This window comes from Pongo pygmaeus, chromosome 21, assembly GCF_028885625.2.
Source record: "Pongo pygmaeus isolate AG05252 chromosome 21, NHGRI_mPonPyg2-v2.0_pri, whole genome shotgun sequence".
Classification (NCBI taxonomy): Eukaryota; Metazoa; Chordata; class Mammalia; order Primates; family Hominidae; genus Pongo; species Pongo pygmaeus.
In genome coordinates, this window is record NC_072394.2 from 18,860,919 (window position 1) to 18,888,895 (window position 27,977).

The following is a 27,977-nucleotide window of genomic DNA, read 5'->3' on the forward strand; positions in this document are numbered from 1 at the left end:
ACTCTGTCTCCTGATAAGATATTATCAGTTACAATGGTGGCCAAAATTCATTAGCAATTTTAATTTTTCACCTGAGCTGTGGTCCTGTGATCTCACCCTGCCTCCACTTGCTTTGTGATATTCTATTACCCTGTTAAGTACTTGATGTCGGTCACCCACACCTATTCACACACTCCCTCCCTTTTTGAAACTCCCTAATAAAAACTTGCTGGGTTTTGCTTCTTATTGGGCATCACGGATCCTACCAATGTGTCATGTCTCCCCCGGACGCCCAGCTTTAAAATTTCTCTCTTTTGTACTCTGTCCCTTTATTTCTCAAGCTAGCCAATGCTTAGGAAAATAGAAAAGAACCTACATGATTTTCGGGGCAGGTACCCAGATAGTGGAGGAAGCCCTCTACAGAATCAGATTTCCCCCTCCACTTCCCCAGGAAGAGAGATGTCAGAAAAGTTACTGCTTTACACAAAATCACCTGTTCCTTGTGTCCTTGCATGGTGGTGGCTTATGTCAAGACAGGCCCTTCCCCAGGCAGAGAACCATAAGGATCTCCATGCATGCAGGACGTTGCCCCTGACCACCATTTCCGGGCACCTGCTGTTCTGCTCTCAGCCCCTCTCTTCCAACAGAAGCCTGAAACAGTGTGTGCGACACCCGACCCCCTGACACCAGGTGAGGCCCAAACTCAAATCTCCTCAGCTCATGGCCTCCTGGACGCTGCTTCATTTTCCTAAACCTAAAACCTTGGTTAAATCCCGTGGTGGTAGAGAGGAAATGAAGGAGATGCTCCCCACTCTCCCCACCATACCATTCTCCTCCTAGCTTTCTAAGTGTGGCACATGGGGTGCTGGCCTCAGGGCTGTTTGGGCAGTTTCCCCTTTGTCATTTCCCCCTCGGTGTTCATGGCAGCCACCCTTGGTCAATGCAGCTCTAGGCATGGGAGATAGTTGAGAGCCCTTCCCAGAGGCACCTGCCCTGAGGGCTGCAACCCTCTGCCCTGACATGGCAAAGGGAAGGGCTGTGAAGGGTTGGCGAGGACTTAGGACTGTAGCTTCTTCTTTGAAGCACAACTACCCAATATTCTACTGAATGGTTTTGACACTAAGATGATGTTATTTATTAATTAAAACATCCTTTTTGAAAAAAATGAGTGTCCACTGCATGTCACTTCCATTTGTGTTTTAGCTTCTCCATCCCTGCCAAGAAGCCTGACCTGAGTGCACGTTTTAAATCCAAGTCCAGAGAAAGAGCGGCTGGATGTGGATGTGTAAAACTCTTCTAGGGCACAGCTTCCTAGCGTAGGAGATAACCTCCCAGCCTGGGGCACACCCTCCAAGGATGGATGACAGCAGGTGCTGCTTTCTCTGTTGATGTTGCCTGTCTTTGGTCTCGGTGGCATTTTTCCCAATCAGTTACACACACACACACACACACACACACACACACACACACAAACACACACACACACACACTTCTGGACTTTGTTTCCATGTAGGGGCCTAAAGTCTCCTGTGGAAAGAGCCACATGTCGATCACTATGTATTTCATGTCTAGGGGGTTTGATGAGAGAAGGTCAGTCCCTGGAGTTTGCTCAAATCTGCAAGCACAGATGGAATCTATGGCCTGGCGAGCTCCATCGAGGCCCGGCCCCTGGCTGTGGACACAGCCATCCCCCGCCTCCTGGTCAGATCAGGAGCTCAGACCAAAGCACCAGCCCAGTTTCCCAGGCAGCAGCCTGGGCCCACTCCTCTCCCTGACCCCGTCACCAGGGGCTGCTGCAGCTGAAGGCCTGGGTTCCCAGCCCCTGGCTGCTCTCTCCCTGTTCTGAAGCTCAGGTCTCTGAAAGTGCCAGCAACTCCCCTGATGGCCTTGCTGTGGCCACGTCAGCTATCAGGTACTCCTCTGATCTCCACTCCAGCAGAACAAGGAGGCTTCATAAAGGAACTGCAGAAACCCTGCCGGTGTGCACATCCCCAGACAGCCAAGAGCTCAGAGGGAGGTGATGCTACTGTTTTATTGCAGGAGGTGGGGATGTGTGTACCATGTACCAGCGCTATGAGAAGCAAGAAGTAAGGCGGGAGGGCAGAGTCCCCTGTTGAGTAACAAAGGCCTCCTGCCATCTTCTCTGTCTGTCTCCTTGTGCAGCCACATGGGGAGACTTCCCTCAGCGTGGGGGCCACCAGTCCAGGAGAGGGAGCACTACAGGGGGGTAGGAGTAGGAGGTGGTCGGTGTGACTGGTCTGGCATAGACCCCTAGGCTTCTTGACACCTGGAATTCACCAGGGATATTCTGTCCTCCCAGGCAACTTCATGGATCTTGAAAGAGCACAACTGTTTCTGTGAAGGGAAGAGAGAGGGGCAATCAGTGTGGGTTAAATTAAAGGGGAAGATGCCCAGCCATGAGATGTCAGAGCCCGGGTGAGTAGGATGGAGGTGAGACACTGGGCCCTCACCCACCACTGCTGAGTCCCAGAGCACTGAACTAGAATGAATAGTGACCGTTCCTTTACCCCTCCCAAGGCTCCAAGTCACCAGGTGGCATTGGGCCCCCACCCCAGCCTGCAGGGTCCTGTACCAGCACAGCCCTGTGAGGAGCAGCCTGTGCAAGGCCTTGGGAGCTACAAGGGTGCAGGACATGGGAAGGTGGCTCACTTCCCCCAGCTCCTTCCACCTCCAGCACCCAGGCAAGCACTAAGAGGTGACAGAGGGAAGAACACAGGGCAGGGCAGCTCCCCCTCAAAGAACTGGGGCAGGGGGCAATGGTAACAAGGGGAGTGTGGCTCTTCCCTGAGTGGACACCTCACAAGAACCAGCAGGTCCTTGGAGAGGCTGGTGTTGGGTGATCTGGGCAAGTCCAGGGTTTCCCAGCTAACAGGGCTCTAGGTCCCACTAATCTGATCACTGTGGCTGTGGCTGCGTTCAGGTGCCTGAGCCTGGGATTAGACAGAGCCCCTTCTCCCTGCCCAGCACACAGCCCTGCAGCTGCTTCTTCTCATCCAACAGGCAACACCCCAAAGCAGGCAGAGTTGACCGTCTAGTAACCATTCCCAAGATAAAGCCTTCCTAGCAAATCAAACACATCATCTCCCTCCCTCACCACCCCATCTACACATACATGGACAACTACGTAAACTCACTTGGACCCCTCATCCCCATGGATCTATGTAGAAAGCCCGATACACCCCCACACATGCATGCACAGGCACACATGCTCCCATACACCTCCCCGCACACACTGGCACATGTGTGTACACGTTTCCCTTTCCACATGCACACCTAAATGCACACCCCCCCCACAAGTACATGAACATGTATTCATCCGTGCATACATGGCTCCTCACATACCCACCTGCACACACACACCCTCCAAACATCTGTAAGGCAGAGGGTGACACATATGCACCACTCTGCAGTGCATGACTGGCCTGGGACCCATATCAGGAACGTACCTTCTGCAGTTCTGGCTGTTCATGGAAGGCACAAGTGTCCAAGTTGGGCTGGGACTTGGTACATATGGTTCGGCCCACCTCTACGTCGAAGAAGTAATTCACCCCGCCCACGATCTACACACATGAGAAAACACGACACACGGACAGCGCCCCCATCAGTTTCATGCACTCACAGGCACTTCACTGTGCCTGAGTCACTGGACTTGCTTTGGTGCTTCATGAGCTGCCCACATGTCACCACAAGGCACACAAGCCCCCTTTTCCTGTCAGCTGGCAGGGTTCTGGGCCTCATGCCTGCTCTTAAACATTGTTTTCTCTGTGTTGGGTAAAAGGATTTGTTGAATTCTGCTACCTGTGTCTCAGGGGTGAGGGAACACTGAATCTTTTCTAGGAAGGCTGTCTGATGACAAAATTTCAGCTACCTTCCAAAAATCTCATTCCTTCCATTTAACCTAGATTTATTACTTCATTTAGAGTAGGAAATGAGATGATTCACACACACAGATATTTTGGGTCAATGGGGCCGCCCAGATGCTACCATTTCAAGCGTGAGAATCAAGCTACATTTCTAAAGTCAGCAGCTCACCTATGTGTTTTACAATTACAGACCTGAATTGAACCCTTTCCCTGCACAAGGCCTCTCCCAGACACAACGTGGCAGAGCTGTGGAGAAACCTAGGATGAGGGATTCATGGGAACCAGGAGGAACTGCTGAGGTCCCTCAAGTATCAGTTTACCCTGTCTAAAATAGGCTTCCAGGCCTGACGGTCTGCAATGTCCTGTGCTTCACTCCAAGTTACTGTCATGTTTAAGAGGGAGATGCAGGCCAGCGGGGACCATGGCACCAGGGAGTGTACCTCCTGTGCAGGGAGAGGGCCCCAGCTGACAGCTGCAGGGGAAACAGGGCTGGTGGGGATTCCTTTGATTTTCCAGGAGAAGGTGGAGGAGCTCTAAAGGCTGTGTCACTATTTGCTGCTCTGCCATGGGATGCAGGTCAATCTGGGCCCGGTAGCCCTGCTGAAGCTCCCTCCCAACCTGACCCCTCCTCCACTCTGCAGGGTGACCACTGTCCTCATCTGGTGGAGGTCTAACTCTCCATCAGCTGGTAGAGGCAGGGTCAGGCGTTCTCCACCCCATCAGGGACTCAGCCACCCTGGGATGTAGGGGTTGGTCAGCCTGCCTGAGTGTGAAGGCCGCTAGCCCTAAGGGTCTGTGCCCAGGGGTGTGACTTGGGGAAGCAGGGCTCTGCAGAACAGGGAGCCAGGTTCCTATGTGGCCCCTGCGGAGAGGTCTCAGGGAGGAGGATGAGCCTCATGGCCTGGATCTCATCCTGAGCAGCATCAAGCCCACCCAGAGTCAGCACAGTCTCCATCCACACCTGCTGGACCCTGGGAAATGCCATGATCATGGTACAGACACAGGGGCTGCTGCAGGTTAAAGGAAGCTGAGAGGACAGACCGTGGCTGCAGTATATGGCCCGGGAGCATGCTTAGGCATGAAGGCCATCAGCAGAGAATCAGGGAAATCTGAATGAATCTGAGCACTAGATCATGAATGTGTCCGTGTTGATTTGCTGGGAATGCTCTTGAGGGTTGGGCAACAAATCGGCTGGGACTCAGGACCCCTCGGGTGGAGGCAGCACCCACCTGTTGCCTGGCTCTCAGTACCCGCAGCGGGCGTCTGTAGTAGTCATCTTCAGTGGCCTTGTTATACTCGCTGATGGCGAAGTCAAGGGCACGCTGTACCCACTCATCATTGAGGTCTGCTTTATAGATGCCACCCGGGATTATCCTGTCCTCCTCAGGGCTCCAGGACAGGGCCACAGCCAGGGTAACCAGCAGGAGCAGCAAGGTACACAGGGGCCGGGCCATGGTCTCCTCAGAGGCAGAGCACAGAGCTGGAGCTGCAGGAGAGGAGGGTGAGGGCCTGAGACAGGTAGCCCACACCTGCAGGCAGCTGTGCATTTATCCTGCTTAGGCAGCCCAGCCCCGCCCCCCTCCATGCTCGCCACTCCCTGACTCCTCCTCCTGTTTCTGCCCTTCCCCTCTTACAACATCTCTTTTTTCACTCCCCAGCCACTACAAGCTCCCTCCCTGCCTCAGTTCCCCCTGCCCCTCCCAGGCCTCCTCCTCCATCTCCCCCTCCTCCCCACTCCTGTCCTCACTGCAGCCTCCCCGAGCCATGCCTCTCTTCCCCCGTGCTCCCAAGCTTGAGTCACCGGGTCTCCACAGAGGTGACACTGGTCCTTTGACTGTGAAAGCAATGTGACTTCCTGTTTGCTCAGAAAAGGGAAAAATACAGGGTTTGACCTCCCGGGGTCTTCAGATATCAGGGGCATCCAGGAGCACTTGATCACAGTTTCTGAATATCTGGAGCAGAGAGGTTATTTCAGAAGGTGCCAGAAGAACCTGTCCACACCCTACTATGGAGAATTTCTTTGCCAAATTTAAGGGAATTAACCTTTTTGGAAAAGGTCACTGGCTTCTCTTTTCATAATTCATTGTTCAATAAGCAAACCTATCACCAGCTACTCCCTGTGCCAGGAGGTCTAGGGCTTGAAGATGGAACCTGGATGATGAGCCATGAAGGTGACATTGGAGAGCTGCTGCCCAACAGAGATGTGACACCAACCCATGAGCAATTGAAAATTTCTAGTAGATGCATTTTAAAAGATGCGAATAAATGGGTGAAGGTAATGTTTAAAATATTTATTTAACCTAATATAGCCACAATATTATTTCAGCTAATGGGAACAATTATTAACGAGATCGTTTATGCGTTTGTTTGTTTGTTTTTTTTGGTTTGTAATTCTCTGAAGTTCCCTGTGTATTTTTTAAACTTGGACCAGAAGTCATTTTGGACTGGCCCCATTTCAAGTGTCCTGTTGCACACATGTGGCAGGCGGCTACGGAAATGCACAGTAAATTCCTACACAGTGTGTGTAGGGGATGGTAGGTTATGATCAACAATTAGGATCAGGGAGTTATACTCACTCTGTTGGAAGTGAAATAGAACAGGGACTAGAGAGAGACCACTGGATCCTGGTCAGGGAGTTCTCTATGAGACTGGAGAGGTTGAGAAGCCCCAGGCAGAGGGGAACAGCCAGTGCAAAGGCCCTGAATTGGGGTTGGGCATGCCTTCTCCAGGAACAGGAAGTTCCTGGAGGGGATGTGAGCAGGGAAGGGAATGACCTGGAGTCTCACGGAAACTGTGTGTGGGGCCCGGTGGAAGGTGCACAGAGATTCCTGGGAGGCAGTGGGAATGTCAGGAGAGGGAGCAGCAGCTGCGGTAGGAATGTGGGAACACACAGGCCTCTCTTGCTTCTCTCCTAGGCAGTCATGCTTCGGGCTCCTTTGCTCCGTGCACTGCTTGGAAGACTCACCTGATACTTTAAAAATTGCCTTAAATGAGGTCGAATTTACATACAATAAAATGCCTAATAGTATGTGCCCAATCTGAGGGATTTCATAAATGCATACACTTGTGTTACCATTTTGTCCAGACCTGTGACATCTGCCTTGCCCCAGACGGTATCCTCCTGCCTCTCCAGCCACCCTCGTGCCCACCCCACCCTGGCAGCCCACAGATTCCTTTGTTGCCTGTCCTTGAGCTTCCCAGGAATGGAGTCCTGCAGATCGAGCCCTGGTGTGTCTTCGTCCTTTGCTCAGTGTGGCTTTCCAGTGGCCCCCGAGTTGCTTAATTGCCAGGATTGTGAGTTCTCCTTCTCCACAGACTGAGAGGTTGTGGTCCGTTGGGTGCCCTGTGGGCTGACAAAGCCCCCAGCTCGGGATGCTGAGAGCCCGGGCTGGAATGTGATTCCAGTAGTGGGGAGGGTGAAAAGAGGCTCTGAACAGACAGCTGCTCCCTTTGTTCTCTCAACCCCACCCTCCATGCCTGATGGTGACCCTGTGGCAAATGCCCTTATGGTGAGGTGGCAGGCTTGGCCAGAAGCACCAGGAAACCCTGGGCCTTAGCAGGATACCCAGAGGACTCTCCTGGGAGTGGTGGAGGTGAGGGTAGGCCAGTGTCAGCCCAGACTAGTTTACAACACTGAACAATACTATAATAAACAAATGATCAAGTGCAGAAAGCATCACATAAAAGTGCAAGTGATGAGGACAACCTGGCCAAGAGTCATCCTGGGCTTGGACATGGCTAGGGCTGGATCAGCAGGAACCTGGCAGCGGGAACCATATTATTCATGGGTGCTCATGTTCAGTATTAGGACAGGGGACCTTGTTACCTGAGGCCTGGTGACCATCTCACCCCACTGTGAATCTGGCACCCCTAGAATAGCCGTGTAGCTCAGCAGATACAGCAGGTGTCCCAATGGTGTTTCCTGCTGGGTGATGGAGGAAAGGTCTTCAAACAGAGCTACATATATGCCTCCTAGTTAGACAGGAAATGGTGGGAGATTCCCAGAGAAGGGAAAGAGAGGGAAGTCCCTTACCAGGTGTTTGTGAGCAGAATGTTCATTTCAAAAGGTAGGAGTTAGTTCTTCTCTGTGGCTTCCACCTTCCTGGGATAGGTGGGAGTCCAGACTCAGGAAGACATGCTGTGCAGAGGGTAAGCTGAAGGTCAAGCAATCCTCTTGTTTCTTTTTTTTGTTTGTTTGTTTTGTTTTGTTTTGTTTTGTTTTGTTTTGTTTTGAATCATCAGAAACGAGATGCAGGTAACCCAAATAGCGAGAATGTGCTGGTGGGTGGAGTGTGAGGAAGGGATGCCAGAGTGCTGACCTGTGCCCTGTATGTGATGACACGACCAGTGGTCATCTTCTGTCAGGACACTGGCATGCACTGCAGGGAGGGTCAGCTGTTCTGATGCAGCAAGCTCTCTAATCCCAGTAGGAAAGATACCAGTGTAGGTTGCTCTTAGGAGGAGGTACAAGTGTGATGTCCAGAATGTAGTGATAGGAAGTGGCAGGTTGAGGTAGCTGGGCAGCTCCTCCAGATGTTTAATGACCTTAGGCAAATGTTGTGTCTGTCACGCATCTGGAGAAAGAGGCTACTTTCTAAAGCATAGTATCTAGGAGTTCAGACCAGCAGAGATGAGCAGACGTCTGCAGTGATGTATCAACATGGTTAAAAATGATGGAGTAGCCAGATGTGGTGGTGCACATGTAATCCTAGCTAATTTGGAGAGTGAGTCAGGAAGATTCCTTCAGTCCAGAAGTTCAATTTCAGCCTGTGCAACACAGTGAAATCCCCATCTAAAAAAAAAAAGGACAGATCACTTTGTTCCCTGATTTCTATAGTCCACAGTTTTAAGGACACACTAGGAAGGGGCCAGATAGCAACCATGGACTGAGGAACAAGCTTGGGCCTTCCAGCACCCATGTAACCTGGAGGAGTCCAGCTGCCCAGGAGGGGGAATGTTTTCCTTCTGCCAGGTGACAAAAGAGAAAGCTGTGTTCCCCTAGGCTGCATGGGTGACTACTGATCCGATTATCTGAATTAGTAGGATGAGAAATTATGTGAGTGGCAGAAGTTCTCTGCAATAAATGACCAATAATAAGTGAACACTAAACAATACCATAATAAATGACCAAGCACAGAAAACATCACGTAAAAGTGCAAGTGGTGAGGACAAGCTGGCCAAGAGTTGAGATTCTGCACAACTGGGTTTTGAGCAACTAACACTTTGGTCTATGGTAGGAGCTGGGACTGAGCAGCCACAGGATTTGGTGGCTTCTCAAATGGGAAGCCCATGAGCCTCCTTTATGGAGCGCCTGGAATTCTCTGGGGTCAAACTCATCACTTTCACACTCTATCCCTCCTTGTTTTCTCCCTTTCCTCAAACATGGTGGACACGTGGATGCTTCTAAACTATGGGCCAATGTTGGTAACACATTTGGCCCTGCTAGAACATGTGGATGCTTCTAAACTATGGGCCCATGTTGATAACACATTTGGCTCTTCCATATCATTAGGAAACTGTGATACTCATGGGGAATCCTGCTGGTAGCCCCAACTAGGAAAGGCGAGAGATGGCAGAGCCCAGTGTCTGAGGTCTGATTGTTTTGCACTCCATGGGGAGAAAGAGAATCCTTTCTATCAGGGACCACAATGTGAACGGTATTCATGGTTTTGGAGTGCAAGTTAACATTTATTTTTCAAAAAGAGCATTTGTCAGTGCAGATTCACTGACTGAAGAACCACGTATGAATGGAGGGGAGTAGGGGCGGCCTCCGGAACTCAGGCTGCTGGCTGCTGCAGCCAGAGATCCATCTGATTCCCTGGGCTTCAGTTTGCAAAGGCTTGGTAATGAGGAAAACAGATGACTCTGAGGAGGTGAGTCATCTCCTTGACATCTCTGGGTGGTCAGACTTTCTTATCCTGTTTGGGTCACTGCTGGGACTTCCCTGTCACTGTTTGTGTAATCTTAAATATCAATTCCTTTAGCAAAGTGCAGTGACTCTGGAGAGTGGTTCCTCTTCCTGGTTGGAATCCTGTTCAACTCAATCACTGAGTGCTGGAACTGGTGCCAGAGGCCATCAGGACAGCCCTGCTCCCTCCTGTGGCCCTGCCTGCCCTCTCCTCCTGTCACAGAGGAGCTGGATCCAGTGACAAGACTCACCTTGACCAAATCCTTGTTAGGCTCCTCTGAGCCTTCCTCTGCCCTAATCCTCCACCCTAGTCCCCAGCCCTGGACCTCCTGTTCTTGTGAGTGCTGCATTGCCCAGTTTTAGGAAAGAATCCTGCTAAGTCAGTTTAGAAAGACTCCCACACCCTTGGTATCTGATCACCCTCAACATCTGACCAAGTTCTTCATTCCTTAACTTTAATGTCTAAGGCTTTGTCCTGCCTTTAGCAACAATATTTTTAGGTCAGTTTATCTAGAACTTCCTACCTTTGATGTTTCTGCTTAGTATTTCTGTTTGAAATGGTTCCAAAGGTACTTTAATAATGACCCAATCATTCCATACTGTAAGTGAGATTATTTTACCCTCCCTACTTACTTGTTTTAATTTTGTGCCCATTTTTCTCCAGTCTTTTAGATCTAAAGATCCCTGTTCTAGAAACTATGGGCAGAATTGTTCTATTGTTCGAAAAAGCGTGATTAGATTTTTTGTAGAGATTCTAACTCCCCCTCTTTTTACAAGAATTTTAATAGAGCTGAGATAAGAGGCATATTTACTTTTAGTTTGCCCCATTGTTACCCTGGCTTCTTCCGACCATACAAGCTTACTTCAAGACTGACTGTAGACGTACTCAGGAATCTCTCATCGACTTGTCCTCAGTGACCACACTCGAGCATACCTTCACCCTAGAGGAAAGCACCCACGATGTTCACCAGATGAAAGCGTGGCCAGCCCCTCCACACCTGTGGGCATTTCTCATTGGGTGGGGTAAGAGACTGAGAAAACAAAGAGACACAGAGACAAAGTATAGAGTAAGAAATGTGGGCCCAGAGGACCGGTACTTAGCATAGGGAGGACCTGCGCTGGCACAGGTCTCTGAGTTCCTTCAGTATTTATTGATCATTATCTCTGCCATCTCAGAGAGGGGGCTGTGGCAGGACAATAGGGTAATAGTGGGGAGAGGGTCAGAAGGAAAACATGTGAACAAATGTCTCTGTGTCATAAACAAGGTTAGAAAATGTGCTGTGCTTTGATGTGCACATACATAAACATTTCTGGTGCATTAAAGAGCAGTATTGCCACCAACATGTCTCACCTCCAGCCTGAAGGTGGTTTTCTCCTATCTCAGTAGATGGAACATACAATTGGGTTTTACACCGAGACATTCCATTGCCTAGGGAGGAGCAGGGGACAGATGCCTTCCTCTTATCTCAACTGCAAAGAGGTCTTCCTCTTTTACTAATCCTCCTGAGCAAAGACCCTTTACAGGTGTGGGGCTAGGGGATGGTCAGGTCTTTCCCTTCCCAGGAGGCCATATTTCAGACTTTCACATGGAGAGAAACCTTTTACAATACCTTGCTTTTCTAGGAAGAGGTCCCTGCGGCCTCCTGCAGTGATTTGTGTCCCTGGGTACTTGAGATTAGGGAGAGGTGATGACTTTTAACAAGCATGCTGCTTTCAAGCATTTGTTTAGCAAAGCATATCCTGCATAGCCCTAAATCCATTAAACCTTGAGTCAACACAGCACATGTTTCTGCCAGCACAGTGTTGGGGGTAGGGTTACAGATTAACAGCATCTCAAGTCAGAAGAATTTTTCTTAGTACAGAAAAAAATGGAGTCTCTTATGTCTACTTCTTTCTACATAGACACAGTAACAGTCTGAAGTCTCTTTCTTTTCCCCACACGCAACTACATGGAAACTGAACAACCTGCTCCTAAATGATTACTGGGTGAATAATAAAATGAAGACAAAAATAAAGACGTTCCTTGAAGCCAATGAGAACAGACACAACGTACCAGAATCTCTGGGACACATTTAAAGCAGTGTGTAGAGAGAAATTTATAGCACTAAATGCTCACAAGAGAAAGCAGGAAAGACCTAAAATTGACACCCTAACATCACAGTTAAAAGAACTAGAAAAGCAAGAGCAAACAAGTTCAAAAGCTAGCAGAAGGCAACAAGTAACTACGATCAGAGCAGAACTGAAGGAGACAGAGACACAAAAGAACCCTTCAAAAAATCAATGAATCCAGGAGCTGTTTTTTTTTTTTAAGATCAACAAAATTGATAGACCACTAGCAAGACTAATAAAGAAGAAAAGAGAGAAGAATCAATAGACCCAATAAGAAATGATAAAGGGGATATCACCAGTGATCCCATGGAAATACAAACTACCATCAGAGAATACTATAAACAGCTTTACGCAAATAAACCAGAAAATCTAGAAGAAATGGTTACGTTCCTGGATACATACACCCTCCCAAGACAAAACCAGGAAGAAGTCGAATTGCTGAATAGACCAATAACAGGCTCTGAAATTGAGCCTACTAACCAAAAAAAGTCCAGGACCAGACAGATTCACAGCCGAATTCTACCAGTGGTACAAAGAGGAGCTGGTACCATTCCTTCTGAAACTATTCCAAACAACAGAAAAAGAGGGAATCCTCCCTAACTCATTTTATGAGGCCAGCATCATCCTGATACCAAAGCCTGGCAGACACACAACAAAAAAAGGAGAAGTTTAGACCAGTATCCCTGATGAACATCAACGCAAAACTCCTCAATAAAATACTGTAAGCCGAATCCAGCAGCACATCAAAAAGCTTATCCACCAAGATCAAGTTGGCTTCATCCCTGGGATGCAAGGCTGGTTCAGCATACACAAATCAATGAGTGTAATCCAACACATAATCAGAACAAAAGACAAAAACCACATGATTATCTCAATAGATGCAGAAAAGGCCTTCAACAAAATTCGACAGTGCTGCATGCTAAAAAGTCTCCATAAACTAGGTATTGATGGAACGTGTCTCAAAATAATAAGAACTATTTATGACAAACCCACAGCCAATATCATACTGAATGGGCAAAAACTGGAAGCATTCCCTTTGAAAACTGGCACAAGACGGGGATGCCCTCTCTCACCACTCCTATTCAACATAGTGTTGGAAGTTCTGGCCAGGGCAATCAGGCAGGAGAAGGCAATAAAGGGTATTCAATGAGGAAAAGAGGAAGTCAAATTGACCCTGTTTGCAGACGGCATGATTATATATTTAGAAAACCCCATTATCTCAGCCCAAAATCTCCTTAAGCTGAAAAGCAAGTTCAGCAAGGTCTCAGGATACAAAATCCATGTGTAAAAATCAAAAGAATTCCCATACACCGATAACAGACCAACAGAGAGACAATTGAACAATGAGAACACTTGGTCACTGGGCGGGGATCATCACACACTGGGGCCTGTCATGGGGTGGTGGTATGGTGGAGGGATAGCATTAGGAGAAAACCTAGTGTAAATGATGAGTTAATGGGTGCAGCAAACCAATAAGGCACATGTAAACTTATGTAAGAAAACTGCTGCACATTGTGCACATGTACCCTAGAACTTAAAGTCTAAAAAAAGAAAGAGAAAGTTCTAAATATCTGAGAAATAATCAAACCAAAATAGGGTAGCCAACCTGGGAGTCCCCAGTCCTACCTGTGTACTTGTGTTGTTTGTCGTGTGCCTCAGATTATAAAAGCTAAAAGTGGATTCCAGCCTCTGTGATTATTCTGTTTTGCTCTAAAGGAAGGACCATTCAGTGGTCGTTTGCATTCTCCTTTGCCTCTCTTCAGCATATCACTTGAGTGTTAGGGTGCTGTTTGACAGGGTGAACTGGGATCCTCCCCTTTCCTCACCGAGGTGCTGTCTTGACTTACAGTAAAGAGCCGGAACCCGGGCAGTGTGGAGGACCAGCATTCTGTGCCCCACAGACCTCCTGGATGGCTTATTTGTATCTGGGAAGAGTTAAGTGCTGTCCTGGATCCCTGATATATGGGCGGCTCTTAGGATTTGCCAAAAGGAAACTTTTAAAGCTTCTGTTTCTTTACAGCCAGCAGCTTCGTTACTTATGTGATGTAGGTTGTCATGGGGGCAGTAAAGAGTTCATTTGGGAAAACAGGGGAGAAGGAGTACAGCGGAAAATGGAATAAATCATGTATGAGTCAGTTTCTGTTCCACAGGAAAAACCCTTAACATCTTAGGCTCTAAAAGCAAGGAACTGTTCCTTTCATGCTCTGGAGCCTGCAGATGGGCTGGGGCTTAGCAGATATGGTCTGGCTTGCCTTGTGTCTTCATTCTGGGGCCCAAGCTGAGGGGGCAGTGTCTGCTTGGATCAGGTTTTCTTCATGATGGTGAGGAGGGGAGCAGGAGGACCCAACTCTCACATATGCAGGGTTAAGGTTTCTGTCCTTGTCACATCTGTTAAGGCCCAAGCAATACCCATGACCATAAACAAAGGCAATGGGGGTTTATGCTACAATTTTTGGAGAGAGTTGTTGCTAGCCACATGGCAGAGGGGGCATGCATGTACAGTTTTGTTCCAGAAAGGGAGACAGCTGTCCATCAATCCTGGCATACCCCCTTGAATCTAGGAAAACCCCTCTTCTCTGTGCCATGACATGGCACATGCTTCCAGGAAGCCTGTGGCTTTCGTGCTGCCATTGGCTGTCTAAACTTTTGCTAACAAGGGTGATTTTTTCAGTCTCCTGAGTTCCTCCTGGGGTATCTGGGAAATGCTGGCTCCCTAGAAGGGATCCTCCATATGAGGAAAGCTCTACTCCAAAAGCCCGTGTTTATTCTCTATAAAAACAGGCTGCTCAAAAGGTATGGCCTGGTAGAGCCTTTTTTGGCCTACATTTTGTTATATACTAATTGCTGAGTTCTTACTAATAGAGAATTCATTTCTACTCCCACCCAGTGTGGTTCACATAGTATCAAAATCATAGCCAAATAATTGTGAAGGTGTGCAATGTGCAGGATAGTGTTTTATGAGGAAAACTCAAGATGAAATAGAAGAAGGGGTCTGGGAAACAACAGTGACCCCCTGAACTGCAAAGGGAGGTGCAGGTAGGATTAGGTGGGGAACGTGGCCATCTCTTGTGAGCTGACAACATCTGGGGGAAGTGGAGGGAACTTCCTCTTCAGCCTCTGTCCCTGCATCCCCTCCAGTGAGCCAGTCCCTTCTGTCTCACACTCTGTCTCTGCTCTAAGGAACAGTAAATTGTGGATGCTGGTGAAACGTGTTCTTAGTAACCAGCCCACCTGCAGCTGCATCACGCGATGGCTTGGCCATTCCCCGGACACATTTATGCTAGGCTGAGAAGTTAGGTGTTTCCATGACTTCCCAACTAGCTGACAACACAGGGCTGTGCATGCCAGGTGATCCTTACATAGAACTTTGCTGTATTTTGAATTTTTATTTTTTGCACCTTTTATTTTGTAGTGATTTTATTATTTTATTTTATTTTTTTTGAGACACAGTCTTGCTCTGTTGCCCAGGCTGGAGTGCAGTGGCAAGATCTCGGCTCACTGCAAGCTCCACCTCCCGGGTTCACGCCATTCTCCTTCTTCCTGAGTACCTGGGACTACAGGGGCCCGCCACCACGTCCGGCTGATTTTTTGTATTTTTTTTAGTAGAGACGGGGTTTCACCGTGTTAGCCAGGATGGTCTCGATCTCTGAACCTCATGATCCACCCGCCTTGGCTTCCCAAAGTGCTGGGATCACAGGTGTGAGCCACCACACCCGGCCTAGTGATTTCAAACTTACAAAATGTGGGAAGAGTAATATAAAGAGCACTTGTATACACTCAGATTCTCCCAATCATAACATTGTATCTCATGCTTTTTCATTCTCTTTCTATGTGTGTACAAGGTATTATAGGTTTTTCCAAGTCATTTGAGTGCAAATTGCAGACATGACCTCTTTTGTCCTCAGATACTTTCTTGTGTGTGTCCTAAGGACAAAGACATTCTCTAACACAACCTCAGCACAATGAGCAAAACCATGATGCTTGTGTGGATACATGCTTTTGTCTAGTCTATTGTTCAGACAGTTTATCAATGGTGTTTATTTGCCAAGCTTCTTTAGTCTCCTTTAATCTCGTAAAGCTCTTCATTCTCTCTTGTCTTTGTTATCCTGTCATTTTTTACAATAACTGGCTGTTTTGTAGAATGAAATTTTTCTGTTGGGGTCATCAATGGATTTGATTCAGGTTATGCATTTTTTAGATGAAAATTATAGAAGTGATATCGAGTCCCTCAGTACATCATTCCAGGAGGCCACGATACCGTTGTCCAATTGCTGATAGATGTTAATATTAATCTCTAGATTTAGATAGCATCTTCCAGCTTTCTCCACTCTAAAGTTACTTTATTTGTTATATAATTAATAAGTATTTCAGGGAGCAATACTTAGAAAATAGCTTTATGTTCTACTTCTTATTAAACTTTTACTTTCTACCATTAGCATATAATGATAATTCTTTCCTGAATCAATTGTTATTATGATTATTGTGACTATTTTTTTCCCACTTCATCATTTCTTCTATATTTATTAATGGCATTCATTCCACTGTAAGGAAAGCTTGCTTTTCTCATCTGTCTGTTTATCTACTTACCTACCTACCTAGCTTCTGTCTCTCGATAGATCTAACTCATGGTTACTTATTTTATTGAAGAAGTTATAATCTGTTACCACTATTATTCCAATGTGTAGATTATCTCACAGTTGGCTACTGAGAGCTCCTTTAAGCAGCTTCTTCTGTTCCCTTGACATGTTTCCATTATTATTGGAGCCTATCCTTACCTTCTCATGTATTAATAACAAGAAGTTCTAGATCTATTTTATACTTTCCTTCATCCAACTCTAGAAGTATTGGCTGAAATCTGTGGTGAGTTCAGAAAGCAATTCCGAGTGGTGCCTGTGCTTATTCATTGCTACAGGGAGGCCATATTGCCTCTGTTGGTAGTTATTCACCTGGGGCAATTTTGCTTCCCAGGGCACACTGGTAAGTTCTAGGACATTTTTGGTTGTTTCTACTTGGGAGGACATGCTACTGGCATTTAGTGGACAGAGGTCAGGGATTCTGGTAAACATTGTGCATTTTTCCCCGCAGTGGTAGATTAGAAGCTTTTGGTGTGCCTCAAGCACTTGGAAATAGCAAAATAGTACAGAGTGATCAGCTCTGTGAGTTTTAACTCAAGAAGGAGAGTGGGAATCCACTGGAATCCTGAAGGACACCTCAGATTCTGGGGAGGAGAATGTAGGCAAATAGCCCCTAAGACAATGTGTACCTGATAAAAGTGAGTGATGTCCCAGAATGTGAGGGGGCAGAGAGTCTTCCTCTGTGATGTACCCTTCCACTGGGGATTCCATGGAACCAGGCCAAGGGAGAGCACTTTGTTTCTCCCAAGCCCTGGAGCTAACTTGGGGAGATGCTTGGACACTCTGAGTGGGAAAGACACTGGAAAAACTGCTGCCATTTTCTTAGACCTAGGACTAAGAGCAGTATGCTATTTTTAATCTGGGCTCATAAGTCAGTCATTCTTAGGTGACCCTGCAGCTTGCGCACAAACTCATTTTAGTCTTCGGCCAGATTGGAGTGCTTGTGCTAGAATGGGGTAGGGTTCTCCATATTAGAACTGAATAGTGACTGTGAAAAATGCCCTAGTAATAGGTATTGGAATTCTGTTCACCCTTGTTGCAAGTCTGCAGCCACAGGAGGGTTGCTGCAGCCATGATTTCTCCTGGGTGATGAGACTTGCCGCCAAGGTCATCTTGGTACCTGGAACTGGTCTCTGTGTATCGATGCTGGATGCACCAGACTTCTTCCTTGAGATCATGGAGCAGCTGGATCTTCTCTGCCCCATACACGGGCTGATCTCTAGGCATTCAGAGCACCTGCTCACTTAGATCAGCAGCCTAAACACCCCCACCCTTCCTATGTATAGACTGTGGTGTAGCAGGGCCCTCTGTACTCCATACCCAGGTAGATCTCCAGGCATTCAGAGCACACATGTGCCTAAATCAGCAGCCTTTTCTGCCCTACCCTTCCTGTGCAGAGACAGTGGTGAAGCAGGGCCCTCTCTTCTCCATGCCCAGGCAGACCTCCAGACATGTATAGCACCTGCTCACCTGGAACAACATCCTGAGCTGCACCAACATTCCTGTGCAGAGATTGTGGTTTAGCAGCACCCGCTGCACTCCATGCTCAGGCAGTTATCCAGGCATCTGGAGCACTGACTCCCCTGGATGAGGAATTGAGGCATTCTACCCCCTGCAGAGAATTTGAGTCTAAGGAGGTTTCTCACATCCAGGCCTAGGCATATGTCTGGCTGCTCAATTGATGCCCACTGGACTCCCACTCAATGCTGGTGCTTGTACCTGCTATTGGTTCACCTGTAGTTATACCTGCCCATCTTGGTCCCCTCATCGAGGGATAAGCAGGGAGCTCACACCATGGTGCACTTCAGGATCAGCCCAATGCCAGAGGCAACAGAAAGCTTCTCCCAGTAAACAAGAATCAAGTATATACCCACCTGCATCAGCCACAGCTGACTCTTACAGACAAGCACCATCTATTGGCCTGTGGACAAACAGCATGGCCCAATATAAAACATGCTGACAAAAGTGCATAGGGTTATAGAAGCAAAGCCAAAAACCCTATAGTCACACACCCTAGGAAGGGGTAGAAGTGGAAAGAAAAACAATGACATGGAGAAAGATAGAAAAAAATTCTGTCTGCATGAATATAATTTCAAAAATTATAAGTACCTATGTGTCCAGATGAGAAACAAGCAGCACAAGAATCCTGGCATCATGAAATATCTGAATGTTGTGACACCATCAAAGGATCTCATTATCTCTCCAGCAATGGTTCCTAACCAAAGTGAAAACTCAAAAATGACAGATAAATAATTCAAAGCATACATTGCCAGGAAGCTCAATGAGATCCAAGACAATACTGAAAATCAACAAAAACAAATTTCTTAAGCAATCCAGGAGATGAAGAAAGAGATACACATTTTAAAAAGAAATCAATCAGAGCCTGTGTAATTGATAAACTCCACTTAAGGAATTTCAAGATACAATTGAAAGCTTTATTATTAGACTAGACCAAACAAAACACTCCACTTCAGAGCTTGAAGATTGGTACTTTGAACTAACCCAGTCAGACAAAAAAATGAACAGTCTTTGAGAAATATGAGATTATATAAAATGACCAAACCTCTGAATTGTTAGCATTCCTGAGAGACAAAGAGAAAACATAAACAATGTGGAAAACATATTTGAGGTAATCCAAGAAAATTTCCCTAATCTTGCTAGTGTCGTAGACATCCAGACACAAAAAATTCAGAGAACACCTGCAAGATACTATCAGGGCTCTGAGCCAAATATAAGCCATCATATCCTCTGTGACCTGCAGGTACACATCCAGATGGCTGGTTTCTGCCTTAACTGGTGACATTCCACCACAAAAGAAGTGAAAATGGCCTGTTCCTGCCTTAACTGATGACATTGTCTTGTGAAATTCCTTCTCCTGGCTCATCCTGGCTCAAAAGCTCCCCTACTGAGCACCATGTGACCACCCCACTCCAGCCCACCAGAGAACAACCTCCCTTTGACTGTAATTTTCCTTTACCTACCCAAATCTTATAAAACGGCCCTGCCCCTATCTCTCTTTGCTGACTCTGTTTTCAGACTCAGCCCGTCTGTCTGCACCCAGGTGATTAAAAGCTTTATCGCTCACACAAAGCCTGTTTAGTGGTCTCTTCACACAGACGCGCATGAAAGATACTACACAAAATGAACATCAATGCCTATAGTCACCAGGCTTTTCAAAGTCAATTAAATAAAAAATCTTAAAAGCATCTAGAGAAAAATGTCAGATAATGTACAAAGGAAGCCCCATCCGGTTAACTGCAAAGATCTCAGTGGAAACTGTACAAGTCAGAAGTGATGGGAGCCTATTTTCAGCATTTTTAAAGACAAGAAAATTCAACCAAGAATTTCATATCCTGTCAAACTAAGCTTTATAAGCAAAGAGAAATAAAATCTTTTTCAGGCAAACAATCACTAAGGAAATTTGTTAACACTAGACCAGCCTTACATGAGATTCTTAAGGAAGTACTACACATGGAAACAAAAGATCCCTGCTACCATAAAAACAAACTTAAGTACATAGTCTACAGACCTTGTAAAGCAACTATGCCATAGAAACTACAAAGCAACCAGCTAATAACTTCATGAGAGGATCAAAATTTCACTTATTTCTTAAATGACCATATGTAGTCATAGTTATAATTCTTCCCATTGTACAGATGAGTTAACTGAGTCTCCTCAAGATGACATCCCTCACTCTCTCTGTAGGGGCTCCATCCACCAGATTCCCCTTTACCAGTGAGACTTCATTCTCTCGGCTACTGGGAGTGTCACCACTGATGGCTCACAGCTGAGTCTTTCTGTGGGCATTGATCTGAGTCAAAGGAAGCTGCTTTGTCCAAGTTCATGCCCCTCCTGGAATTGCCTATTTTAAATAATAGGTCTATATGGGGGTACAAAATGTTGACTCTTTTGCCCTAATATGCTACCGCTCTCAGGCCATCCCCATTGCAGAGCTCTCCATGGGCCTGGCTGTGGTATCTGCTGAGCTGCACCCCTGCCTGACTTCTCCCTCTGCCCCACCCCATGCCCCTGCCTCCCCAGCACATGCCTCAGTGAACCTCTTGCACATGAATCTTCATCTGGGTCTGTTTCCAGGAACCCTAACCAAGAGATGGTAGAGTCAGGATCCACACCACAAATATCCTGCCTTTTAAACTACAGTGGGTGTTAGATCTGTGAATGTTTGGAGGATGGGGCAATTCTTGTCTAGGAGACTGGATGTCTCACTTCTCAGGATTCGAGGGTAGGATGTTCCAAATGTATTCAGACCTGAGACTTGTTTGGAAAAATGGTGTTTTATCTGGAAAGTTACCTGTTCTTGAAAATCTCTTACTCAGCAGGACTATTTTTCCCTCCTTACTCCTTAGTAAAATGAAAACCAAAGCTTCCATTTGTATTGGTCTTGGTGAAATATTTCACTTACCAAATTTCTTTGGATCTACCTGATGGGGAAGGCTAGGCAAGTAACACAAACCGTTTGTAATTTTGAGGAAATATGTAGAAGTGAATTTGGGGACAATAAGCCAGGTCATGTAATTTTCAGATACATTTTGTTCACATTGCACAATAAGCTTCATTTGCTACCCTGGCTCTGGGACTGGCACTTAGTGATGTGTCAGCTCCATCATTCCTGGAAGTATCCTGGCTGCAGACAGCAGGAGTCCTGAGAAACACTGGCTGCCTCTCCCGTGATGACGCTTGTCCTTTACCAAAGGCCATGGGGATGGTGTTCACGGAGTTGCTGCAGCAACCGTAGCAGTGGCCCAGGTGGTTTTCTTCCATCTTCATCATTCATTGGGCTCTTGTTGTTGGACACACAGCTCATAAGAGAAAGGCAGACACCATAGTTGGGACATTCTGTCCCACACTACAGCCTGAAAGAAGAGGAGTAGGAGCAGGAGGAGGTCACAGGTGGTGAGAGGAGGGTGTGGAGAGTGAGTGAGAGAGAGAATGTGTGTGTGTGTGTGTGTGAGAGAGAGAGAGAGAGAGAAAGAGAGAGAGAAGTTTCTTTCCAAGGCCTCGGTCTTTTCTATTCAGTATAGGGTTGCTTTTTTTTTTTTTTTGTAATGACCTGGCTGCCTTCTTAGATGTTATTGCGTGGACTTGGGTTCTATGCCTCCTGGGGTGAGAAAGGCCTGGAAGTTTATTGGCTGATGCTTTCAGCCTTTGCACTCAGGGGCAGGCAGAAGAAAGGGAGTAGGGAATGGCTGGTGTGATTTTTGGAACAAAGTTTCTTAATATGAGTCCACAAAGAGTTTGTAGAAACTCCATGGTACTAAAAGGTTACAAGTGCATTTGTGCAGGGGTGTGCCTATACATACATACACACCATTTCTACAATACTCATCTGATTCCTAATGGGATCAGTGACTGGTACACCATTCTAATGTTGAAGTATCGATGCTGAGATGTAAATGCAATGCCATGAGTTTGCACTGAAATTAAATGCAGACGCACCTCTTGAGCTTCAGACGTCCATTACTTTCAACTGAACTGGGCAGCAGGCTGCCTCCTCTTTACATTCAATGAAAGTAGAATATAGGAGAATGAAAGAGGGTGAAATCGAGCACACTAAAGCAAAGCCAAAGTCCACTTGCTAATCACAGTCACTGAGTCCATAGCAGTGATGTATTTTCTGGTGGTGAAGGCTTTGTAGGGAATGTGACCTAAGACACCTTCTCTTCACCAGAAGTTCAGAGTATAGCTGGCAGAGGATATATCTGAAAACATTCAGTGCCATGAAAAACAAGGAAACACTTATTAAATACTAAGTGGCTTTCATAAATCAGGGAGCATGTGAGAACAATTTTTTTCCCCCTTGGGAAGCAGATTCACTCTTTTTGCCCAGGCTACAGTGCAATGGCATGATCTTGGCTCACTGAAACCTCCACCTCCAAGGTTCAAGTGATTCTCCTGCCTCAGCCTCCTGAGTAGCTGTGATTACAGGCACGTGCCAGATGGGGTTTCACCATGTAGACCAGACTGGTCTTGAACTCTCAACCTCAAATCATCCACCCGCCTCGACCTTCCAAAGTTCTGGGAATACAGGCATGAGCCACTGTACCCACCTGTGAGAACACCTTCTTCTGAAAATAAACTGCTGATTAACTCATAGTTGATAAGCTGTTAGGCATATGTGGGCATATTAACCACACCAATAGGTCATTCAGCCATAGTATTTGTTAGTTTTAAAAATAGAGACATAAGGAGGATCCAAGGGGAAATAACCTGCAATCTCATCACACACACACTCCTAGCTGACACTAAAAAAGAGGGAGAAAGAACACACACATATTTTTGTAATATTCAAATGGAACAGAAAGATTCTAAATATAAAAAAGCAAAAGCCAAATTATCCATCTCCGTACCCATACTACCACCTCTCTTTGGTGATATCCAATGTTAATAAATACAGATGACTGCTGGCCTCTGTCCTTTCCCATATTTTAGATGTTTATGTGTATATCCATATGTGTAAATGTGTGTCTAAATGTCTATATAGCCACTCAAACACATGTGTGCTTACTTTGTTTTTACAAGCTTTATATTAACCACTCATATATACCTTGCTTTCAATAAAATAATATATTCAAGGTATATTAAAATTATTTCCAGTTTAATGCATATATTGCTATCTAATTCTTAACCACTCTTCCATCATGTGTGTGCTCTATAATTTATTTGAGCAGTCTCTAGTGATGACATCATTTTGATCATGTTAAAGTTTGTGCTATTACCGGGAAATTGCCATGGTCATCCACAGGTTTCACTGAGTGTTAGTGACACTATCAATGATGTATTAATAGATTCTTAAAATCTTTTAATTGTAGATGCATTAACATCTGTTAAGTGTATGATTGGTGTAGGAGATGGGCCTGTGATCCAGACCTGGCCTATGAGGCATGAGAAGGAGTGAGCTAAGGAGTGCATAGGAGGAGCTTACTCACATTCAGGAAGGACGGGTGGAACAGAGGCTTTTCCCTAGGATCTTTCTGTCTCTGAATGTTGGTGTTGATGATGTGATGTCTGGAGCTGTGGCAACCACCTTGCTACCAGCTTGAGGTTGAAGCATCACGAACAGAGTGGTAAGGATGAGAGAATCCCAGGGAAGCAGAGCTAGATGCTTGGAGTTCTGTTCCTAAAGCCCGTCTCACCCAGGGCCTTGTTACCATGAAAGGTAGAGCACTCCTTTTGCATTCAAGCCATTTTTAATTGGGGCCTTTCTTACATGCAGTGGAAAGCCTCTTGCCAGGTCCCGATGCACGTGCAGGTTTCCTTTGCATGAGTTTCTCCTTCCCTCACTTCTTCTCCATGTCTCTTCCTACTTTTGTGGCTGGTGGATTTGCCTCCTTCCCATTTCCTCTTGGCCCATCCACTCTTACAAAAATAGTAAAGTCTTCTCATAAAAATCCAGAAGATCTTCAATGATGCTAATGACATTTAAATACAGAGCTTTTCAAAAACCCCACAAAAGGCTCCAAGTGGGCCTGAGCAACAGGTTTACTTGGCTGGATGTTTTGTACAGTAAAAAATGTGTGGTATTTTCACTGTAGTCAGCTACGAACATTGGCTTTTTCTACTCTGGCTTTCTTCTTCCCATTCACCACCCTCTTGATGGTGTAGGGTGCACACAGGCATTTTGGGATCTGGCTAACAGGAAGTTGTGTTGGGATGCATTTAACTTGGGGTGAGCGTAACACATTCCTATGATTCTCAGTCACTCCTGTGCATAGTCATGTTGCCTCAAACTGTCCTGGTGTAGGAGAGGCCCCAGACAAGGCCCTACCACCATCTTGGTTTTTACCTAAAGCATTGAGGACGGGTAGAAGCTTGATCAGAAATGTCCCCAGCAACTCACATTGGAAGCCTGTGATTAGCAGAGAGGAAAGAAGGTTTGCAATGTGTGGAGCCAGAAGCCCATCTGTGGATAATGATTCCCAGCAGAAACATGGAAAATTTCAAGTGAGTGTTTTGGTTCTTTTTGACCCTAGTCAAAAAAGGAAGTTTTATTCTATTGAAAATGTATTTGGTAACATGGCATAAAGCATAATTAGTGCATCTTGCAGTTGTTTTATTTTTTGTAGGAATTGAATGAGACAGAATGTCTCAGTTTTTGACATTTGTAGGGCACAGATCTGTGTGGTGAAACCACCCATGGTAAGGACATATGTGTGTGAAGCAGGACAGAACTGATGAATGGGGCTGACCTCCCACCTCTTCTTATCCTGATCAAGTCTGGGAGCTCCACATAACACAGATATATAATTGTGACCAGCAGAAAGACAGCTCAAAGAAATACTTGCTTCAGGACAAACTCCTCCTGCACATGCAATGAGCTAATAAATATAGCACATAACGACATTTTTAGATAATTCTGAAGCTCAGTACAACCATGAGAGTTTTAAAATGCTGTGTTTGTGTGTATTGTCAATAGAAAGATTTGTTAAGGTCCTCAATTTTAAGTCAAGAAAATTTAGAGGTATTAAAATCTTAGAGCTTGCAGATGAAAGGAAAATGAAAGAGGCTTTTCCAAATTAGAAAACAATCAGAAAAATGTGCACAATATGACCAAGTATGAGTTTTGAATCAAGATGCTATGTGTCATCAATTTTACAAGTGATCAAAACTTTTAGTGGAAAGAATGACTTTTTCTTCTGTTATACATGACAAAATCCTATGATAAATTAAATGTCTTACAATGAGGCAAATAGTGATTCATTAGTTGAGTATAAAAACATTGAATGAAATTATGAGATGTGTCAGTAGCTAATTAATAAAAATATCATGTGAGGAAGTAAAAATCATGTGGATTAAGAAGGGCAAATCTGCCCTTTCATCTGCAGAGTGGAGAGATGGACTGATGTTAACAAAGCCAGTGGCATCATGAGCAGGACACAATGTTTCTCTCAAGATGTAGCTTTGAAATGTCAAACAGCCTCTTCTTGGCTGATGACTGATTTCTGACTCTGGGCAGGTGCCTGAGGCTGGGGTTAGACAGAGCCCATTCTCCCTGCCCAGCACGCAACCCTGCAGCTGCTTCCTCCAGTCCAACAGGCAACATCTCAAAGGATGCAGGGTGGAGCTCCCAGTACCCCCATTGCCAAGTTAAATCCCACTTAACAAATCAAATTCATCACATTTGTTCCCCACCATCCCATCTACATGCGCATGTCAGAGGCATTTGAACCAGAGCAACTCCATCTTGAGTAGGGTCTGGGTAAAATGAGGCTGAGACCTACTGTGCTGCATTCCCAGATGGTTAAGGCATTCTAAGTCACAGGATGAGATAGGAGGTCAACACAAGACTGCTTTCTGACTCAATGGAAGACCTCATCCTCTAGAGTCAGGGGCTGTCAGAAACTTCACTTATCAGTCAGAAGAACATCCCACTGCCTGGAGGATCTCTATCCAACTTTACACAGAAGCACTGAGCTACAGAGAAGGGGTTTATGGACATAACATTCCACATCTGGCTGGACTTTATGGTTTCTAAGGACACAGGACCTAGGTCCACTTTGCAGACCAGGCTTGACACTGGCTGCTTTACACAAAGGCCTGCCATGCTCTGAGTGCATCAGTATCACCTCAAAATCCTTTCTAACCTCTTCATTTTCAATCTTTTACCACTGATTTGTGAGATCATTTTTGGGAGAGAAAGTCTTAGAAAAGGCACAAAATACCAAAAATGGAAATTCAGTGATATGGACTTTGTAATTTTTGATATTTGTAGGCAAATATCAGTCTAGTGAATCCCTGTCTTACTCTCTTACAAAGATCTAGTGGCTTCAGGACACAGTTCAGACAATTCATTTGGCTCAGAAGATATACCTTCTCACCCTCAGCATCCCTATCCACTTCCTCCCTCCTACAGAGCAGACACACTGGGAGAAATTGGGGGGAGCCCAGTATACAGCCCCCACTTTACTCCCAACTTTCTCAAGGGAGAGAGAATTGTGTCTGAGAAGTGGCTTAGTTTACACAAAATCTTCTCTTCATTGTGTGTCTTGATGGTGGTTGCTTGTGTCAAAGATCTTCCATTCAGGTGGAAAATCATGAGCAACTCCCTGCAGAGATGTCTTCACCCCAGTCACCACTCTGAGCACCTCCTACTCTGCATGCAACCCCTCTCTCCCACCAGAAGCCTGAGTGACTACACCTGCCTATCCCCAAGAGGATGAGGCCCAGACTCAAGTCCCCCCATGTCATGGCCTTCTGGGTGGTGCTTCACTTTCCAGATCCCAAAGACCTCTGTAAAATCAAGTCCAAGTGGAAATGAAATTGATGTAGATGCTCTCCACTCTCCCTGTCCATCTGTTTCCCACTCTGGATTTCTTGGTGTGGTGCATGGGTGTTGGCCTCTGGAAAATTTGGGCAGATTTCCTCTTATCATTTTGCGCCCCTGCCCTCCACGGTGTTCATGGCAGCAGCCCTTGCTCAATGTGACTCTGCGCATGGAAGGTATTGGAGAGCCCTGCCCAGGGCACCGGCCATGAGGCTTCCCCCTGTACCCTGAAATGGCAAAGGGGGCTGTGCAGGGTGGGCTGTGTGACTTAGGACTGTAGTCTCCTGTTCAGGGCAGAAATACCCACTGTTCTTTGGAATGCTAGTGACAATGAAGTGATGTTCTTTATTAATGAAAATGTCCTTCTTGAAACCTGAAGAGCGTCCACTGCTTTACAGTCCTGAATGTTTTAATTTCTACATAGTTTATGTTAAGCTTGACATGACGACTTGCTTTAAATTCAAGTCCAGAGAAAGGAGTAGTGGGTGTGAATGTGAACAATGCTGCTAAGGTGCAACCTCTCAGCACAGGGCACTGTCTCTCAGCATAGGGCATAACCTCCAAGCATAGGGCAAAATCTCCCAGGATAGGACACCACCTGTTAGCATAGGACACAGCCTCCCAGCATAGGGTTCCATCTCTCAGCGTAAGACACCACCTCTCATCATAGCACATAGCCTCCCAGCACAGGGCCCTACCTCCCAGTGTAATGCACAATCTCCCTGTCCAGCATAGGATATGACCTCCCTGCATAGGGCACACCCACATAGAACTGATGAAAGGAGGCACTACTCTCACACTAGAACCTGGGCGGCTCCCTTTGGAAGAGGTCAGACTTGGAGGAGGGGGCTGGTGGACAAGGAGAGCTTCATAAAGGGTCTGCCAAAACCCTTCTGGTTTGCACAGCCCTGGACAGCCAAGAACTCAGAGGGAGACGATTCTACTGTTTAGTTGCAGGAGAAGGGGGAATGTGCACCATACACCGGGGCTGTAAGAAGCAAGGAGCCAGGGCAGAAACCCCTGCTGTGAAGAAAAGCCTCCTGATGTCTTCTCTGCCTGTCTCCTGGTGCAGACCCTCAGAGGAGACCTCCCCCACGGCAGAAACCACCAATTCAAGGGTGAGAGCACTACAGTGGCATGGGAGTAGGAGGTGGTTTGTGCAGCTGGCCTGGTACAAACCC

At 46.3% G+C, this 27,977-nt stretch overlaps 2 protein-coding genes across 2 annotated transcripts; both read right to left on the minus strand.

The window, feature by feature from the left end:
• Window positions 1–1,992: 1,992 nt before the first annotated feature.
• On the minus strand, window positions 1,993–5,392 carry LOC129021966 (cystatin-SN-like). The gene is made up of 3 exons (XM_054468058.2): window positions 5,093–5,392; window positions 3,447–3,560; window positions 1,993–2,334 (listed from the first exon to the last, which is right to left on the minus strand). The coding sequence occupies exons 1-3, from the start codon at window positions 5,315–5,317 to the stop codon at window positions 2,251–2,253; spliced, it is 423 nt and encodes a 140-aa protein (XP_054324033.1). The 5' UTR covers window positions 5,318–5,392; the 3' UTR covers window positions 1,993–2,250.
• A 272-nt stretch (window positions 5,393–5,664) lies between these two features.
• LOC134738923 (uncharacterized) lies at window positions 5,665–13,772 on the minus strand. The gene is made up of 6 exons (XM_063659461.1): window positions 13,728–13,772; window positions 10,658–10,712; window positions 8,183–8,655; window positions 7,690–7,785; window positions 6,638–7,213; window positions 5,665–5,815 (listed from the first exon to the last, which is right to left on the minus strand). Exons 3-6 carry the CDS (start codon window positions 8,216–8,218, stop codon window positions 5,768–5,770), a joined length of 756 nt encoding a protein of 251 aa, XP_063515531.1. The 5' UTR covers window positions 8,219–8,655; window positions 10,658–10,712; window positions 13,728–13,772; the 3' UTR covers window positions 5,665–5,767.
• Window positions 13,773–27,977: the final 14,205 nt, after the last annotated feature.